At 40.6% G+C, this 17,462-nt stretch overlaps 2 protein-coding genes across 2 annotated transcripts; both read right to left on the reverse strand.

The window, feature by feature from the left end:
• Positions 1-5,768: 5,768 nt before the first annotated feature.
• On the reverse strand, positions 5,769-7,764 carry LOC145487914 (uncharacterized). Its single transcript, XM_081466685.1, has 4 exons — positions 7,326-7,764; positions 6,942-7,185; positions 6,325-6,644; positions 5,769-6,059 (listed from the first exon to the last, which is right to left on the reverse strand). Exons 1-4 carry the CDS (start codon positions 7,762-7,764, stop codon positions 5,887-5,889), a joined length of 1,176 nt encoding a protein of 391 aa, XP_081322811.1. The 3' UTR covers positions 5,769-5,886.
• A 2,294-nt stretch (positions 7,765-10,058) lies between these two features.
• On the reverse strand, positions 10,059-15,799 carry LOC145487985 (uncharacterized). The gene is made up of 2 exons (XM_081466749.1): positions 14,849-15,799; positions 10,059-14,036 (listed from the first exon to the last, which is right to left on the reverse strand). Exons 1-2 carry the CDS (start codon positions 15,573-15,575, stop codon positions 12,271-12,273), a joined length of 2,493 nt encoding a protein of 830 aa, XP_081322875.1. The 5' UTR covers positions 15,576-15,799; the 3' UTR covers positions 10,059-12,270.
• Between the last annotated feature and the right edge of the window lie 1,663 nt (positions 15,800-17,462).

The raw sequence follows: 17,462 nt of genomic DNA on the forward strand, positions 1-17,462 counted from the left end.
AGCCTTGTCAATACAGACCTCCTTCTCTTGTTCACTCGCCTTGTCCCATGACGTTTTGAGCTGAAACATTGAGGGACTGACCCTACCAGCATTAGTTGCCACTTGGTGAAGACTTTCCATTGCATCACTAAATGCTGCAATTGCCACCTTAGCCCCACTTCTAGCTTCGTCTTCTTCTTCGGAACTCTGACTGTCCTGTTCAGACTCGCACCCTGGAGCCCAATCAGCAGTGTAGGCGGCAGATTTCGGATGAGCTGGTGTTACGTTATGGGTTCACATAACAGTTGCGAGTTTTAGAGCTGCAATACGTTTGGCGAGTCTAGGAGTAACAAAAGGAAAAATATAACCCCGCCGTACATTGATCTTGATTAGTTTACTCGAAGTAAAAGCAATTTGGATACAGTACAACTATGCCTATTGGGTGTAATGTGGGGCGTAGTATCATCTCGTTCTACTTCAGCAATGTTGCGCGCAGTAATTTCAACGTTAGCCTACTATCGGCGATATTGCGTACAATGACGTGGCATAACTGTCCGTCATTTTCTGCACTCTGAGCATCCAATAACCAACTAACACACGACGATTTGCTTTCGTCTTTTGTGTTCTGAGAACAAATGCGCTTAGCGCTAAACAGTAGCCTGTGTAGCAGCCGTTTCCTTTCCTTTTCCGGACGGAGAGATCGAACGCACTCGCTCGCAGTTTCGTTCTCTCCACGTGCTTTTTTGGAAACGCCTGCTACGCAGGCTACTGAACAGTTGAGGCTTATTCTAATGTTGATGTCACCATTTTGGTCATGTTATACAAATATGGCTTCTAACTGGCTCGGTGAGTCAGTGCTGATTGTGCAGAAATTGCAGCTTGTAGCCATCTCTAAAGAAAAAAAGATGTTTCGTGTTACATTGTGTGCCATTTCGCTGCGTATGTCCTTCATTCTTTTTGAGTCAAAACAAAACTTTATTGAAAGTGCTGACCAGCTGAACACTAGTTTCGCCATTGGTAAACGCCCAATTAGTGTCCCAATGTATATACAGTCATTGTGCAAAATAGAGAATATATTATATTATTTGTAAACAACATTATTCTCGTATCATCATTAACAAACATTCACATGAGTATTTTGTTTTTGTTTTTTTTTTCTAGGTAGAGACGGGTTAATAGACTTCCGACTTCGATTTGTCTTTATTTTTTTCTGACAGCTACTTCCCTGTATAACGTGGACAGCCATTATTAATAAAGAGCAAATACAAAATAACCCATAATCACCTGGAAGGCTCATCTTCCTGTTCGGTATTGCTCTGGACCTGTTGCCCTTGCAACCACGCCTTGTTTTCCTCCAACTTGATATGGTGAAGCTTAGAGCAAGATACACAAATCACTGAAAAGCATAGTCTATAGGAAATAACATTCTTAGCTTGGAAACTAATGCGAATTGAAACTGAGTAGCACAAAACGGGTACCTTGTGGTGTCGACCAGGCCCAGTCAGTGCAAAATCTACAGAGTGTACACTAAAAATGTGAGTAATTTTCTCTTCATTTTTTACCTTCTTTTTTCTTTGCAAGTAGCTAATCCCTTCCGCAATATGGACAACTCTTAATAAAAAATACGCTTGAACATTTTTGCCTGTTTCAATCACCGGCATGATTACGGTGTTTGTTTCAGCTTGAGACGGTTGTAAATACTCAAAGAACTGTAAAAAATTTTAATAACAACTTAAAAAAATAAAAAAGCGAAAGTTCTTTTTTTCCATCGGAAACCAAATGCAGTGTACTTTTGAATGATTATTTTCAGTCCTAAAAGCATTTTCGTGTCTCTTTAGTTTTAGCGCGTAAAAGACTGTGCAAACATAACAAATTTGCATTACGCGAAAATTGACCAGCCACTTCTCTCAAACATGGAATTTTGGCTTCAACCTTCATTTTCATGTTTTCTTTGTACAAAAAAAAATGTTTTTGAACCATTTTCATTCATCACTTCTAGTCAGGAGCGCACTATACGTATATATTTACTGCAATTTTAATAATTCGTCCGTGCTTATCTAACACTTCAATTTACTTTAATTAAGGCACGTCAACCAACAATATTGTCGGCTGAGACCGAAACTTAAACGCATGTCTTATTTAATGGGACTCGATTTGAGTATTTTCTTCTCTTTTCTTCGTTATCATTGAATTAGAAAAGGAGAAATTAATGTTTCTTTCTGAAACAGTAATTCTAATCTTAGTCCTAAATATTCTGCTATGAACAAAGCGAAAACAGCGTCGTAACAATGCCACAAATGTTACTTCGAAGTTTGGTTCTGTTGGCTTAGGAATAAACAAAAAGTAAAAATTAAGTCTTGTTAGTCCTGACACTTTGAGTTGATTTATGCCATATCTACAATTCTTCAGACTTACGGGATCCCGCTGGAACATGCTTCCCATAAATACCAGTTATTTCCCTCGACATGTCAGGGCTGACTGCGTTTCTTGTCTTTGGTTGCTACTGTCGACCAGAATGCAGCGGATACTGACATGTGGGTCGCGGGCGCCAGTTTTTACCAAAGTGATTTCTATGTTTCTCACAGATCCATAGTCCTTCGAGCTGTTCAAGGGAAAGGTCATGAGGCAAACCCAACCTGCTGAGAATTATCTCAAATTCTTGTATGGAACCTATTAGCTGGCTGAGGTGCCACGTTTGCAACTGGTCATCGATATTACTTCGACAGCTCAGTCAGAAAGCTTTATCAAGCTGAGTGCACTTGCCGACTTGGAACAAAATGATTCCCCTCTGGTCTCTATTAAGCACTTGTGTTCCATATTTTGATTTTCGAGATTACTGAGCCGTTTCGCAATTGTAAACTGGCTAGCGGAATTACACATGAGGTTATTAACCGGACCTCCGTGCAAGCAGCATCACATCGAAACACAATCTTTCAGCGGTCTAACTGGCGAGATTTCTTCAACCTTTCAATTCTCGATTTTCTCCCTCATACCAGTCTTAGATAGTTAATTGTCTGATTCACGAAGAAACCATGCTTTGATAAGATGTTTGGATAGGATATTTAGCACAAATTGGCCTGGAGTTGGCGAGCTTTGTTCGCTTTCAAGCCGAAACTCGATAAAACTCGCGCTCAAGTTTCGATCGAAGGCAATACCTGCCTATTTACTGGAACTGTTGTTGAATTCAACAATGTGAAGGCTTGGAAAACGGCCGAAGTTGGAGAGAAACCCGAGCTGAGTAGCAGGTAAGCTGTATTTATGATAAAATCTGCTCGAGATAGGTCAATTTCGGTGCAGGCGTGAAAGTTGCAAATGCACGTGCATGTGCTGATACTACTGCTGATACAAACAGCCATAACTTTTGAAATACCAAAAACGTACAGGGGTTTTTGCCTATTTTTGTCGACAAAGGACTACCCTTTTTGCCTCTACAGACTAGAGTTCTCAATTAGGTCCCAGAGTTTAGAAATTAGCTTCTAGATGAAGGTTATTTCCAGCTATCGTTCGATGGCGATTAATAGTGTCCAGCAATTTGCTTAATTTCGTCTTGCCACTTAAATAAAGAAAAACATTGTTGGTCTGTTCAAAAACTAGAGAGGTTTACGAGTAAATTGATATAAGATTCACTACTAGATGTTGCGAATCAAGTATTTTTCAGCGCCACGAAAAATGCCAATTTTATGCATTTGGAGACGTTGCAACGGGCGCTGACCGGACGAAATATTTTTTGGCTCTAACGCGACCAGAAAATAATTTTGAGTCAAACCAAACCTGTTTTTATTCTAACCTTGATAAAGTCTTTCAGTTACCAGAGTTTCAGGCAAAATTATTTTTTGAGTGGGTGGTTCTTACAGAGACAGCCTCTTAAATACTTTACTAACCCAGTGTAAAAGAGTGACAAAAGTGGGCCATTTCTCCAGCAAAAATCATTATTTGCGTTTTACTTCCACATTCGACCAACTGTAAACGTTTGAATTTCGTAATTGGACGAACCAACTTGCAGCATAATGTTTATCTATATCCTTTTCGTACATTTGATGAAGCTAGGTATTCACATCATGTTATATACTGTACGTGGACTGCGCTACTGTTACCATCGAAAGCGAAGGTACAGAAAATTCTCTGTGATCAACTCTCAGTAAACATGGCCGCCAGGCGAATGTTTAGAACACGTGACTTAGTTTGGCCCCGTGACTAAAATGTACGCGAGCTCACGCGAGCTACTCGCGCCGACGCGAGTATGATTACTTGACAGGCGCTTACAAAAAGCAAGAAAGAACACAAATCGCCAAACTAATACTCTCCGAAATTTGAATACAGCAACTTTTTATCGGGTGATTTGAAATTACCCGCACACTTGGCAAGAGAACTCGAATTTTCGTGGCACAGGCCGATGTCTCGTCTCTTCGAGGCATGGAAACCAGTTAGCGGCGTAAGGGTTACTGGGAGAATCAAAATGGCGGAGACCAGTGTGTCTGGTATCGATATATCAATTTCTAGTATTTCGTTGTGAAAATGTCGTTCTGGGAATTTGTAATGTGTCTGGTGGAAACTGATGAAAGCTTGGAAGGTGTATTTCCTGGTGGTCTGATCAACCGTGGTAAAAGCCTTCTAAAAGGATTTGATTCCCTGACAAGTAGTTGGTGAAATTTGACAGGAAGTGTTCTTACGAAAGAACTTAGCATGCGGTACTCATTATGGTATTGGAATATTTTGTCTGACTGAGGCAGGAGAGCAACAAATCGATTGGGTCCCCGAAAAGGACTGAAATTGACAGTGGAGATGCCAAAAATATGGCAGATAAGTCTACCAAGATAACCATTTTTATAATTCGGGAAGCATTGCGAAATAAATGCATGTAAATGAGCTAAATTAATTTTAATTTCCCTGTTGTTTGAATAATTTATGGAAAATATACAAACGTTTCAAATTAAATCAAGATATCTTAAATTTAAAATTTTAGTCACTGTGAATATATTTTTATTAGTTTTGTTTGAGTTTGTTATTGTGATATCTTCACTAATATTAGTGCTAACTTGCTGGTATTTATTGTTATTTATTATTCTTATAGTAGTAACTGTTCAGTGTTGTGATAATTCTTTCTTTAATAGTATTTTTATTCAGACAGTGAGGCCTGGGTTTAAATTTCGGCTCCGTTTTTTGTTTTCTTTTCCACGTTCAGTCACAAATCGCCGTCTGGTCTCTAAGGCGCATGCGTCACCCCTGCAAGCGTACAGCACATGGAGTTTACAGAGGTTGCCGTCGTGAAAAGTTAGCGCGGATTCCTTGATTTCTAGGGCGATGAAATCACATACAAACAAACACACCGTTCGCGGTAGACCAACACTAAAGGACGTTAAGCGTTTTCGCAACGGGTCGGTCTGCAAGCCTTACGAGAGATCAATTTACGAGCGAACATTTTGAGTGAATTTATCAAGAATCATGTCAGACAGTTATACCAAAGGAGCCATCAACCGGGGCTATCAACTCTTCAACTTGATAAAAAGCATCTTCAGAAGCGTCATCGTATTTTTAGACGTGATCGTGAACCAAGTAGAATCCCAGCACAAACTCAAGAACTTTTGAGCAACAAGAGCAGAAAGGTTAGAGAATTTTTTTACGAATGTATCTGTTCGAGTACACCTAAGTAAAACGCTCTGAGAAACTTCGTTAAGTATAATAAAGATAAAATCTCGAACTAAACGATATTCTCTCGTTATTTTCTTGTAACAGAGTTATGTGTCTTTACAAGAGTGAAACCCATGTAGCAATTTATTATAAAGCTGAAAGACACTAATATATGTTGACCCCAGCAAAACAATTCTTGGCTTGCACTGTCACGCAATCCTGACAAAATAAAAAATTATTTGAAAACCATTTAGTGGATAAAATCAAGAAACTATGATGTTATAGGAGGTTAATAAAGATGATACTTTTCCAATTGTTAAGTCTGTGTTTTTTCCCAAGCTCAGATATTCGTCGAAATATTTTGCACAAATTTACAGAGCCCAGTATGGAGCCGCCATGTTGGTGTACCTCCGTGGTACGCCAACATTGCGGTCGGTAAATAGTGTAAACATCTGGAACTTACTTTGGCTATCTAGACGACTGATTATCTGTACTGAATAAACAAGCATTTACATAAGCACTTTTCTCAATGCTTTAACTTCTGAATGGGCTAAAAATCACGAGATAAGTATATGTTTTTTGACAAACGTGTTCGTAGTTCTATGTCGCGCACCGCCATAACTCTGAAATTCAAAATGTCTCGCTTGCTCGAGAAACGCAAATAACAACGACAAAGGCTAAGGAAAATAGACTGAAACGTTTATAGGCTGATATAACGACCTTGACTCATTTCTTGAAACATCTTGAAAACCTTGGTTGCGGAACCTCCAGCAAGGAAAATTGACAGTGATAGGAGAAAGTTGCCTGCTGGTATTTTAAGACCTGGCATCTGGGGCTGGCTGTACCAGATGTCCTCTTTATTGCATTTTGGATTGTTGCAGTATGTTCTCACAATCGCCTGTGTCCCATTTCCACTCGCCTCTACAGCTGGATTATCTGCCTTGCAGGTGCGGCACAAATTGAATAGAAGAAGCAGCTGAGTGAGAAAGACAATATGCTTTGGCTCTGTTCTGATGTTGGTGTTCTTGACTGACAACCTAAAATAAATTTAAAATTCATTCATTGTAATAACTATGGAAACTATAATAATATAAAAAGAAATGTTCTCCTAAGACCACCAGTCATATAGCCAAACCACAAGTGTCATACTGTAACCAAAAACGCTTATTTCATGACATATCTGGACTGCCCCCCTTCCAGTGTCATACAATGTCGTATTAAACTACCAGTACTTATTGTTATCATTATTATTATGACAATGATGATGATGATTATTGTTATTATTATTTTAATATAATACTTATAACATTTATATATTTTTAAAAAAATATTACCGATTAAATTTTTCCCCACTATCCTCATCTGTTTCTGTTACAGTGGTTTCTGTTTCTACTTCTGTCTCCGTTTCGAAGACAGAGCCATCCTCATCTTCTTCCTCTTCTTCCTCTTCTTCCTCAGATGCTTCACCCTCTTCTTCCTGTGTGGCATCTCCTTCACCTGTGTAACCTTCTGCACCATCATCATCATCATCCTTTTCTCCGACATTCTTTTCTCTATCTGCCTCTGGGATTCTTGATCATTTCCTAGAGAGAGAAAAAATAAAGTTCATACCAAAACCATAAAGAAAAAGAGTAGGCATATCAACTGACACCAGAAGTACACTTCTGCTGACACTAAATAAAAGGGAAAGTGAGGAGTAGGAAGTAGGAAGAAGTTACCACACATTTCGTTATTTACACAAATCAACTGATACACCACGAAATAACAAACACTGTATTCACCTTCAGTGCAGTAGTTTGATCGTCGATTTGACAGCTTCCACTTCTTCACTTTGTTCTCCAACGACACAATTCTGTTTTTCAGTTTTCGCACTGTATGTTGCAAAACAGTGCAGTTGCTGCAACCCGTACTTTCCACAGGATCCGGTGCTTTTTGGACTGAAGTCTCGATCACTTCTGCGTGCTGCTCATCGACACATTCATTAAGCTCCGATACTTCAACTTCGGGCGACTCGATGATTTTATGCTCTCCAGAGCATGCCATTGTAGACTGAACTGTGGTGGTGGATGTTTCAGTCACCCTTACGGGCTTTGCTCTTTTAGCGATGGGTTCTCCTGGTGGTGACTGATCTGAGCAAGCAGCCTTCTGAGTTGCCATTGCTGCTTTAATAGCCTAGGAAAGTGTTGTCGATAAGGAAGACTTGAAAATCAAAAGACAAAACGTTGAAAGGTGTGATAATCAATGACTGACCATGCACTTCTCCCGCTTTGAAGGTTTTTCTATCGCGTCTTCCTTTCCAACTGTGTGGATTGTTGGAAACACACAACAACCAAACTAATCCTTACGAAGCCAGCGTGGCATTGATTTCCCTCCTGGCTCGCCGAGGACAAATCTCCGTTCAAAATCCTCGGGTTTGAAGTGCACGGAGCATATCACCGAGTGCTTCGATGGCTGCCACTTCGCTCTCTTCTGTTTGACAAAATCTAACCACTTCTTCCTTCGCCTCTTTGCTTCCGGACGATCGTCCTCGAAAAATGGAATCACGTGGAGCGATATACCTTGAACGTCGTCTTTTTGGTTGCTGCAACCAGCAGCAACGCAAATCGTAGGGATTTCCTTCGCACGCAATCGAGAAACAACGAGTGAAGATAAGTGAAATTATGTTGATTTCACTGAGATCGCGGGAAATAGGTCCTGGAATTGACGTCACTAGTTCCATTCCCCCCGATTGTTGCTTCACTCGGACTTGAACCAAAATGGCGTCTTTTTAGGCGGAATTTAAGAGAGAAACACTTTTAGGGTTTAGGTGCACTTTAAAGACCTGCAAACGAGTAATGTGCTATTACTCGATTCCAAGAAATGCAATCAAAAGCAGAATAGCTCGAGCACATCGATTCGATTGAATTTCGTACGACTTCAAATGCAGAACATTTAGCTCAATTGCAATATAGCTAGTGCCTCTCTGTATAAGGACTGCCTGGGTACACGCAGCAAAGCGTCTAGTTTTTTAATGGTTTAAAATCTGGCCCGGGTTGTTCAAAAGCCAGTTAGCACTACCCGAGGTAATATAATTATATATTTTTTGTATAGAAATATCTTTCACTGCTTATGGTTGTATAGTTTTAAGATGAATCAAACTTAAAACTGAAAGACAAACAACATAAACAGAAAGCTGGACCGAAAAGTTACAAAAATGAAAGTAATCAAAATTCTCGCTAATTAACAATTAGACCCGTGGCCCTTGAGGGCGAAGGGTCTAATTGTTTTAGTATCACCCAACTAGTCGGACAGAAAAGGTGATAATAAGGTTAGCAAATGCAGGTTGAAGAAATATTTATTTGGGAATAAAACGAAAGAAAGCGTCACGCTCGATGGCGCCAATTTCGCTACTCGATGACTATTACTAATAGTCCCCTAGTAGCGTAGCCAATCAAAATGCAGGATTTGCATTAGTCCACTAGTTGGGTGATACTAATCCTGGGTTAGTTTAATCAGGCTTTGAACAACCCGGCCTTGGATATTTGAGACTGTGGTGACTTAATTATGTACCAGTATTGGTACAATATTGGTTTATTGCAAGAGATATATGGAAAGACTGTTGCTAAGTTTAAATTTATATCACTCGAGTGAAGTCGCCTAAAATCGCCTTAAGTTGCCTCAAGTCGCCTAAAATCGCCTAAAGTCGCAATTAGTTTTTCTGCCAATTTTGCTTAAGTCGCCTAAAGTCACCGTAAATCGCCCAGAGTCGCCTTAAGTTACGGCAACTTAAGGTCCCAGAGTAGGCCAAATGCTGTTCTCTGATTGGCTACGTTACTCACTATTTATTCTGTGATAGATAGTGAGTTGCGTAGCAGGGTGCACTTGTTAACAAAATGACGGCCGCTTCTTGGCGTGTTCGAACTGTCTGTGAGGATTTAGATAAAGTTTTGAACGACTAGTAGATTTATACTTAAACAACTAGATTATTCGCTCTCGATTTCTATCACGTGATAGTTGACTCAGACTGCGCCCTCGTCAACTATCACGTGATAGAAATCGAGAGCGAATAATCTAATTACTTGATAGAAACACGAGTGGAAGTTTGGGAGAATGAGAAATGCTGTGGGAACAGGAAGCCGTAGGCGAGTGTTTCCACAGCTTTTTCGAATTCTCCCAAACTTTCACGAGTGTTTCTATAACTCGATAGAAACACGGAGTACATGTTTTCTATTTCTTTTAGAAAACACCACGACAGAAAAAAAAAGGAAAACAACTTGTCAACTTTGATTATCAAAATGTAAATTCTCTTTGCTCGCGCCATCATTAGGTCAACAGCTCGTGCTAGTTCTGTTTTTCTATCGAGTTTTAGTAGAATTCTACTAGTATACTAATGAAAATGCTGCAATCTGATTGGCTGAGCTACTCGTAAATTATCAGCCATTAGAGTGCAGTGGCTGTCGGTCGTCCACAAAATGCAACGTTTTTATCGTTTTTCCGAAGTTTTGGGAGAAAGTTTAGATCTAAATGGATAATTAAAATCCTGAGAAGACTAAAAGAAGGACATTAGCGGTTTCTCGACTTTAAAAACTTGAAATTATTGAAAAATACAGGTGCGCGCGCACAAACAACTGCAAATTTCCCAAGGACAATTCAGTGCGTGCGATTTTGTTAAAGCGTAAAGTTCAATAATGCGTAGAAAAATAATTAAAAACCGTTATTTGTGTTTATTTCAGTTAGAATTCTACTGAAACAATTAGATTATTCGCTTTCGATTTCTCTGAGACGATAGTTGATTCGGCCTCCGGCCTCATCAACTATCACCTCATAGAAATCTCGAGCTCATAATCTAATTGTTAAATAGAAACACGATTTTTGACCAATCAGCGCGGGTATTCTCTTAGGACTATTTTCTCAAAATGTATATAAGAATTTCCACTAATCCAACTCAAGTGCATTTACATCAGTCAAATGAATTGAATCCGTCAGCAACTAAATGATTTGCTTTACCTGACACCTAGCAATATTCCGTTAAAGATACCTTAAGGCTGCCGCACACTAGCTGATTTTTTGTGGTAGAACTGCAGATTTTTTGTCGGGGTGAAATCGGAGAGAAATTGGTGGGGGAATTAGCTTGCCGCACACTAGCCGATGTTTGGTCGCAGCCAACCGCGTTGAGGCTTAGGGCCGAGTCGTCTAAAATCAAGATCGCGCCTATTCCACTGACGTGACTCTCATGACATTTACTAATAGCCCTTTTCACGGTTACCTTTGCTCATTTGCATTACAATAAAATCTAGCATGTATGTGAGGCAATTTCGGACTATTTTGTAGTTTTAGCCCGAAATTGCCTCGCGTCCACGTTGGATTACATTGTAATGCAAATGAGAAAAATTAACCGTGAAAAGAGCTATTGGTTGAGGCGCGGGCGAACCCAAACAAAAAAACGGCTAGTGTGCGGCGGCCTTTAGAGCAGTTTTTTAATATTAGTGGAGCTCCGGTGGCCCAAAGAGCACCATAACTATAGGAACAAAACGGCATGCATGCATAGAAATAGAAACCAGAGCAACTCATTCTTCATGGTCAAGATGGCTAGCGACATGTACCGCGGTCTCGTGTGCCCAACGCGACGACGACGACGTCCTACAATATGGCGGTCATACTCCAGCTAATACCAAGTCATGCAGTCTTGGTTTACGGCGTATATCTTTGATATTGGACATCCATGTTATGGTCAATTGGCACCTGTCAAGACAAGGTATCCGCTGACCAGTATCACGTGATAATATCGGGGGCTCAGGTTTAGAGCTCAACGAGGTCCTGCGTTTTTTTTAAAGTTGACCAGTGGCCAAGTTCTAGTTTTCAAATGGATCGCGGGCTCATGCCAGGTTAATTTGTTTTAATCAAGGCCGGGTTGTTCGGAAGCCAGATAACGCTAACCCTGGATTAATAGTTAACCGAAGTATAAACTTTTCTCTGTATACAAATGTTTTTCACTGCTTTTGGGTCATGGGTGGGGTTGTTTGAGATTATTCAAACTCAAAACAGAAGGCCGACCAATATAAACAGAAAATCTCACCGCAAATTTACAAAACTCAAGTCAAAATTCTCGCTTATCCTGGGTTAGGTTATTCGAGCTTTGAGCAACCCCCCAGGGTAGAACTTCCAGAAAGGTTGGGTGGGGGAGTGCGGCCCACTTTCCAAAACCCTTATCCTATTTATGACCAAAATCTTCGTTTTTTGCTACCCTATTTATGACCTGACCAAAAATTCGATAGCTTATTTATGACCGTTGCGGCTGACAGCGTTGGCCTAAACATAAGTTGTGAAGGGCTTTTGTTGACGGTCTCATTGATAATGACGAAAAAGTACCCTAGCTTCTTCTAAGAAACATACCCAATTCAAGACTTAGAGTACAAAAGCCATACCCTTTTTATAACCAAAATGGCCAAAATTGATACCCTATTTATGCCCAAACGGCTCAAAACTACCCTTTGGGGCCGCACATACCTAAAAGGCGCATATAAGGGAGTACTTTCTCCCGGGAACAACCCGGCCGAGGAACTCTTGGCTAAATCTATATATTTAACTTTTTAATCATAGCTAATGAAGAGCTGTTGCTTTCTACTTTGTTACCACCAGCCGAGCATCTCGACACTCCTTATAATAAATCGAAAACACAGTTGTTCACTCAAAAACATGAACACAGTGTTTTGCTATATCAGTAATAAATACTTGCCCACCGTTCGACACAGCAACAGAAAAAATGTTTCGATTTAGGGCAGGCTGTCCTATTATCGAGTTTAGAAATTTTCCTCCCAGTGTAAAAGCTTTACAATTTTCAGCGTCACAGACTAACAGGTTGTTGAACTTGTCAACAGCAAGTTTAAAAGATTCGCACAGCTTACCAGGCTCCTCTGTACCAAAATCATATAGAAATTCCCCTTCATTGTCAAATATCTTGACGCATTGAGCCTTGTCATAGGAGACAAAAAACCTGTCTTGATGATGTAAAGCAAACCACGGGCACTCATCGAAGCCTGGAACGCTGAGTGACTGCAGCAATTTTGTACCGTCAGGGGAGAGGACTTTGACCTTGTTGTCACCACTGTCACTCACGAGCATGCGGTCATCACAAGCAATGGTTATGGATACTGGATTGATCAAGTGTTTGTTGAAAATGTTTTTAATAAAATGACCGCTTTCAGCGAGACAAAAAATACCACCAGAATCACAGATAGTAACTTCACCAGACTTGTTGAATGCTACTGAAAAGGGACAATGAAGTTTCTTGGCGTCAAGTCCTTTCCGACCATACTCTCTCAAATAAATTCCATTCGAGTTAAAAAGCTGTACTCTATTATTAAAAGTGTCAGCAACTGCGATGTTCCCTGTCTTGTCACTTATTGCAATGCCGAAGGGGCAATCAAATTGTCCTTGTGCTTTACCACCTGATCCAAAAGAACGTACGGCATGGTATTGATGCGGCTTCACGTGAACACTCCATGGACTGCTAGTCAGCGGTTGACCATTAACTTCAATCACCACGTCATGATGTCCGTCACATTCGGGTGTGTAGGTGACGTAATATTTACCATCTTCGTTGTCTGCAGTGTTGATGTCGAGGTCCTGTTCTGACGGAGTGCGAACTTTGACAACAATCTGGTCGATTTCGTTATAACACTGCCGCCCCTCTGAATTCTTTGTCGTGATTGTAAGGCTTGCTTCTCTTCCAGCTTCTGCCTCTTTTAAGCCTTTCCCTTCCGCCATTGATTGTAGAGGATCAGTTGTACTGACAACAACTTCACCAAGAAACGCGCGTCTAACACTCTGGATATCCTCTTCGTTTGTCTTGTATTGAACATACGATGGTTTATAAATGTTCATTTTCTTCGCATTTAGGAGACCTTTGCACTTTTCCATGACACCCTGCTGCGCTTCAAGAATTTCAACGCTGTTGTTTCCTTGTAAAATTCTTTGGCAATGTTCCACGGACGTTTCCAGTTGCGTGGCACATATCTGAAAGTGGTCTAACTGTAGTGAGTTATTTCTTTGCTGTTCGTTTTCAATAACATCTAACTTGGTCACCATGGCGATCTCGTGTTCCTTTAACAAGCGAATGAGTTCTTCAACAGTGGTTAACACTTTGTTACGAGCCGCAGCAATTTTCTCTCCGTTTTTCTTCAACATCTCTGTTGTTTTCTCCATCTGGGTCGTGTGCTCAGCAATCTCTACTTTCATTTCCCGCACAAGTTCCGCCATCTTTAGTTTTTGTTCTTCGGCGGCTTGCTTGATATTCACCTTGGTGTGATTTGAATGACGTGTTTGTCCACACTTGTCGCAAATGCAAACTTTGCAGTCCTGACAGTAATAATTGAGAGGCTCATTCTCGTGATGTTTCTCTCTACACATGACAGAGGTCTCCACCGATTCTTCCACTTTGGAGCTTGTACCTTATCGAGCACAACAGGTATAAAAAGGTTAATTAGACGAGAGTTAAAATATTCGCTTACGCTTAGTGATAAAGCAAAACAAGTGTTTACTTTCCATTGCTAAATTTGTAGGGTTTTCGAATTGACGCTGCAATGTAATTTTTTTTATCAACAGACGCCTCGGGGTCCTAACTGGTCTGAACCCGCATACAAATAGCAACGCTTTCTCGTGGTATATCATGAAATTTCTTACGAGTCACTTTCAAACTTGGATTTTCTACGTATACACAAGAGCCTTAGGCGAGTTTGTAAACAAAGAAAACACACGTGATAAGTATTATTAAGTCGACCCAGTGGAGTACAATTGAGAGAGAAGTCGCTCGAGTAATTTCAAAATTGGACGAGCGCGAAGCGCGTAGACGATTTGAAATTACGAGCACGATTTCACCCTGAATTGTACGACATGAGGTCCAATTACTAATTAATCGTATCTATAACTAATTTCGGAATGAAAAATGTGTTTTGAGCGAACACGTGTGTAGCGCTTTTCATAAGTTTAGAAAATTGTAGGAAACAGTGCGAAGGAAGCCATTAAAGCACGCGTAATTGACGTGCGAATCACGTGGGTATCCAATTACAGGTTTCCAGTTGCAAAAAGTTCAAATTGAATACCTGTTATTGGACACCCACGTGATCGCGCGCCGATTACGTAACAATAGGCGCGCGGAGAACCAATCACGATCGAGAAGTTTGTAATAGATACGATTAGTAATACAATTAAATGGAATTGATCTAAATAAACTGACAAATATCTTAGTGTTATTAAAACCTACCTTCTTTACTTGATTCCTCTCGGTTTTTCGCAGTTGCCTCTGTTAAATCATCAAGTTTTTTCATGACATCTGTCATCATGGTTCCGACATCTCTAATCTCGGCTCCAATCTCTTTTAGCTCATCTTTTATGTTGTCCTCGTCCTTTTTCCATTCACTAAGAAGTTGTTTGTAGTGATCTTCAATTTCAGGGTCCATGCACTCAGTTTCCAGATTGTCAATAGGTGCCCTGTACCTAACTCCTCCTAGCCTCACCAGAGTGTCCCGGATGTCTTGCCAGTACGCGTTGAACGTTGTGTCATCAACCGAAGCTTGTTCGGCATGCGCGTACACGGTGTTTCTAAAGTACTTAATACGAGCAATATCCGCCTCACGACTCATTTCCGTTGCAGCGGGAAGTGTGTCCCATCCGGTTATTGGAGAAGGTAAGCCGCACAAGTTTCTTAAGAGAACCATCAAAAGAGTAGTGTCAAAAGTTTTTGAAGACACTGCAGAAGGAATGACAGGAAAGAGCTTTCCCCATTGCGTAGCATTGATAATTCTTCTCGTTCTGAGACCCTGTAAAATGGCTTTATTTGCCGCCAAAACTGCGTGGAGATTTGCTGGTGCGTGAATGGCATCAAGTGTGTCCCTGAGGGCCTGGGTACCAACATCAACCAGGAGACGACACAAGCGTGCGTAGTTGGTCGTCTCTTTGGTGGATGGAGCTGCTGGTGTTGCGCTTGCCATGAGAGTAATCTTTTATTGATCAATCCAGGTAAAGAAATAAATAAAATAATTTATTTCTTAGTACTGTTGATCTAATTATTAATGTTTATACTGTCAATGTGAACTGAAGAGGAACTGGTATTTCAAGAATGGCCTTTTTACACTAGTTTTTGCCTTTTGTTCACGGGACCAAAGTCACGTGGACACGAGGTGCAGGTTGACTATCGCTACACTCTTTTGTAACAATTCTTAGCCGTTTAATGTAAGGTTCCTGTGAATGGCGGTTCTCGAAACTGGCAGGTTACAATAAATTTTGTTATGAAAGACAGGCACAAAACGTTGAATTGACGGCAGTTTGTGCTATTGATTTTGTGTCCAACCACCCTGGCACAAGTCGCTTTCGATTTAATTTTTTTGGGCAACAAATAACAGGCTAAAACGTTGAAATGACGGGTTTTAGTCACACAGACAAATATAAAAATTACAAGCGGATTGAAAACTAACAATTAATGGGTTTTTTTCACCGCCGAAAGCGAACTCGATCCTGAGAGGGATTCCAACCTTCGCTTCGCTTCTTGGGGTGGAAAACCAACCTGCTCACAAAAGGTCTTAACCCACCGCTAAGAAACTTTTGCACTGTAAAATCATAGGAAAGGTCAAGAAGACAACTAAGTTGAGTTTAAAGGGAAATTTTATCGTGTAACTTCGTGCAATTTAAAGCGACAGTAGTATTTTTCATACAATCTCTTACAACGAAGGTCATGACTAATTATTAACTACGCTCCGTATATTTTAAAATTAGGGTTGAACTCTTACACTGTATGTCGATATTTTGAAGCTTACATACTGAGCGTGCTCCACCTGTGAGGGCATCAGGCCAAATCGAATTAATTCGTAATGATACCGGAAGAGTAACGCTTGTATTATGTTTCCTTTACAATTTATTTAAAGCACGAGTTATAGTACGAGCGTCACGCTACTGGCATACTTGCGTTAATCGGAGCAAGTGAACGAATCACGCGAAACCGAGAGTTTCATTTTATGAAAGTAACAACAGATTATTAAGGCATCACGCTGAAAGACACCACGCGAAAAGCCATCGCGATTAAAAGCATCATGCCAAAAAGCATTACGTAAAAAAGCATCGTGCGAAAAGGCGTCACGCTGAAAGGCATCATGCGGAAAGGCATCACGAAAAAGGCATCACACGAAAAGGCATTACGCAAAAAGGTATCGCGTGATGCCTTTTTACGTGAGGCCTTTTTGCGTGAGGCCTTTTTGCATGAGGCCTTTCTGCGTGAGGCCTTTTTGCGTGAGGCCTTTTTGCGTGAGGCCCTTTTCGCGTGATGCTTTTAAGCGTGATACCTTTTCACGTGATTATACTATTATATACGCTATATAATGGTCTAACATAAATATATATGTGGCCCGCCTAGATTAGCCAAGGCCATCTGCGGGTTTGCGCTATTGCTATTGTCAAGCTTTTTAAACTTAAGTGTACATATTTCTGCAAAACTGTAAATATGCGAGTCATAATAAAGTTGTTGTTGTTGTTGTTGTTTACGTGATGCCTCTCAGCGTGATGCTTCTTCGCGTGATGCCTTTCTGCGCGATGCCTTTTCGCGTGATGTCTTTACGCGTGATGCCTTTTGGCGGGATGCCTTTATGCGTGATACCTTTTCGCGGGATGCCTTAAAACGTTATGAATTTTAGCGTGAAGCCTTTTTAAGCGTAATGATTTTTCGCACGAAGCGTTTTTGCGTGATCCTTTTCTTCGTCATGCCTTTTAGCGTGATGCCTTCTAGCGTGATGCCTTTTATCGTGACGCCTTTTAGAGTGATGCCTGTAAGCAGTGGATTTCTCTGCGATCTAAAACAAGTGAGTAAGGCAGGCTAAAAGGGCTTTATT

The sequence above is a fragment of the Orbicella franksi genome, chromosome 5 (assembly GCF_964199315.1).
Source record: "Orbicella franksi chromosome 5, jaOrbFran1.1, whole genome shotgun sequence".
Taxonomy (NCBI): domain Eukaryota; kingdom Metazoa; phylum Cnidaria; class Anthozoa; order Scleractinia; family Merulinidae; genus Orbicella; species Orbicella franksi.

What these genes read in the sequence shown, in the direction of transcription:
- LOC145487914 (XM_081466685.1), bottom strand. Translation starts at nt 7,764, where the DNA reads ATGGCAACTCAGAAGGCTGCTTGCTCAGATCAGTCACCACCAGGAGAA. An exon ending in AGTGGGGAAAAATTTAATCG is followed by an intron (nt 6,645 to 6,941) that starts GTAATATTTTTT and finishes AATTTATTTTAG; the next exon opens with GTTGTCAGTCAAGAACACCA. An exon ending in TCAAGAAATGAGTCAAGGTC is followed by an intron (nt 6,060 to 6,324) that starts GTTATATCAGCC and finishes AGTAAGTTCCAG; the next exon opens with ATGTTTACACTATTTACCGA.
- LOC145487985 (XM_081466749.1), bottom strand. Translation starts at nt 15,575, where the DNA reads ATGGCAAGCGCAACACCAGCAGCTCCATCCACCAAAGAGACGACCAAC. An exon ending in AGAGGAATCAAGTAAAGAAG is followed by an intron (nt 14,037 to 14,848) that starts GTAGGTTTTAAT and finishes GTGCTCGATAAG; the next exon opens with GTACAAGCTCCAAAGTGGAA.